At 55.9% G+C, this 1320-nt stretch overlaps 1 protein-coding gene across 1 annotated transcript in view; it reads right to left on the bottom strand.

Annotated features, from left to right (window-relative positions):
* Nucleotides 1-888, bottom strand: part of LOC125487758 (fibroblast growth factor 11-like) — a 48364-nt gene extending 47476 nt beyond the window's left edge. The window contains exon 1 of the mRNA XM_048620001.1: nt 696-888. Within this exon, the coding sequence (XP_048475958.1) occupies nt 696-888 (193 nt within the window). The remainder of the gene's footprint in view (nt 1-695) is intronic.
* Between the last annotated feature and the right edge of the window lie 432 nt (nt 889-1320).

The following is a 1320-nucleotide window of genomic DNA, read 5'->3' on the forward strand; positions in this document are numbered from 1 at the left end:
TCTCTCACACACTCACTCCCTCACTCTTTCACACACCCACTCCCTCACTCTTCACACACTCACTCCCTCCCTCACTCTCTCACACACCCACTCCCTCTCACTCCCTCACACACTACAACACACGTACAGACACACAAACACACAAAAACACACACACACACTGAAAACTCCTGGGGGGGAGCAGAGACACTGTGTGTGCTTTCCAAAACCCAAAGGGGCGGTGAGGGTGAGGGTGGGGGTGGGGGTGGGGGTGGGAGGATTGGTGTGAGAGGTTACTAGGGTCCTAAATGGAGCTGCTGATATTTAACAACTCCGATTTTTTCGTTAACTCTGATTTTTTTCCTCCACAGACGCTGCCAGACCTGCTGAGCTTTTCCAGCAACTTCTGTTTTTGTTGCTGGTGATATTTAACCTGGTAAAGGCAGCGTTCTGGGAATGGGGGAGGGAGGGGGGCGTCAAGAGAGGGGACAGTGGGCAGGAAGGTGGGCTCATGTCTGCATTCCAAAACACCCCAGCCCTGCCCTGCCCTGCCCTCCAGCCCATGCCCTGTGACTCCCCCGCCCAGCCATGCCCAGCCTTGCCCTGCCCAGCTCTGCTCAGACCATGCCCAGTGACCAGACCATGCCCTGCACAGCCCTGCCAGACCATGCCCCATGCACCCCAGCCCTGCCAGCCCATGCCCCATGCCCACCTACCTGGCCTGCTGTCCTGCCGACCCTTCCAGCCTCCGCACAGCTGTACCTTGGTGATAAGGATGAGGATGTTCCTCTCACACAGAGACTTCTTCACCTTGGTGCACGGTTTCTTGTTAACCGGGGCGGGCCGGCTATTGCCCTGTTCCTTCAGCTCCCGTTTCTGCCTGATGAGCGAACTGGCTAACGCTGCCATGCTGCCATGCACAGTTCACCCACCGTGGAAGGGGGTGGGGGTGCGGATGGCAGTGAGGGAGCTAGAGGTGGTCAGGCAAAGGGGTCAGTGAGGTGAGAGAGAGAGAGAGAGAGCAGGGGGTTCAATTTCTCCCTGGGCTTCACAGTCCCTTAGTTAAAATACCTCCTGGTCTCGCAGTCCCTTCACATCACCCGTCTTCAGTTGCAGACTCTGTGTCCTTTAAGCAGCTGCTGGTTGGATTCTGGTTTTTTTGCACCAGTGCTTTCCTTCTCTCTCTCTTTCTCTCTCCTGTCTGTGTTTCTCAGGAGCTGGCACAAGGTGAATGTCTGACTCTCTCTCTCTCTCAGCCTTGGAGATTGGTCACTACCCTGACTTAAAGTGACAGGGGAATAGCAGGCTAGGAGCAGTTGATCCAGTACAGCACCAGTTCTC

Source organism: Rhincodon typus, chromosome 45 (assembly GCF_021869965.1).
Source record: "Rhincodon typus isolate 14 chromosome 45, sRhiTyp1.1, whole genome shotgun sequence".
Taxonomy (NCBI): domain Eukaryota; kingdom Metazoa; phylum Chordata; class Chondrichthyes; order Orectolobiformes; family Rhincodontidae; genus Rhincodon; species Rhincodon typus.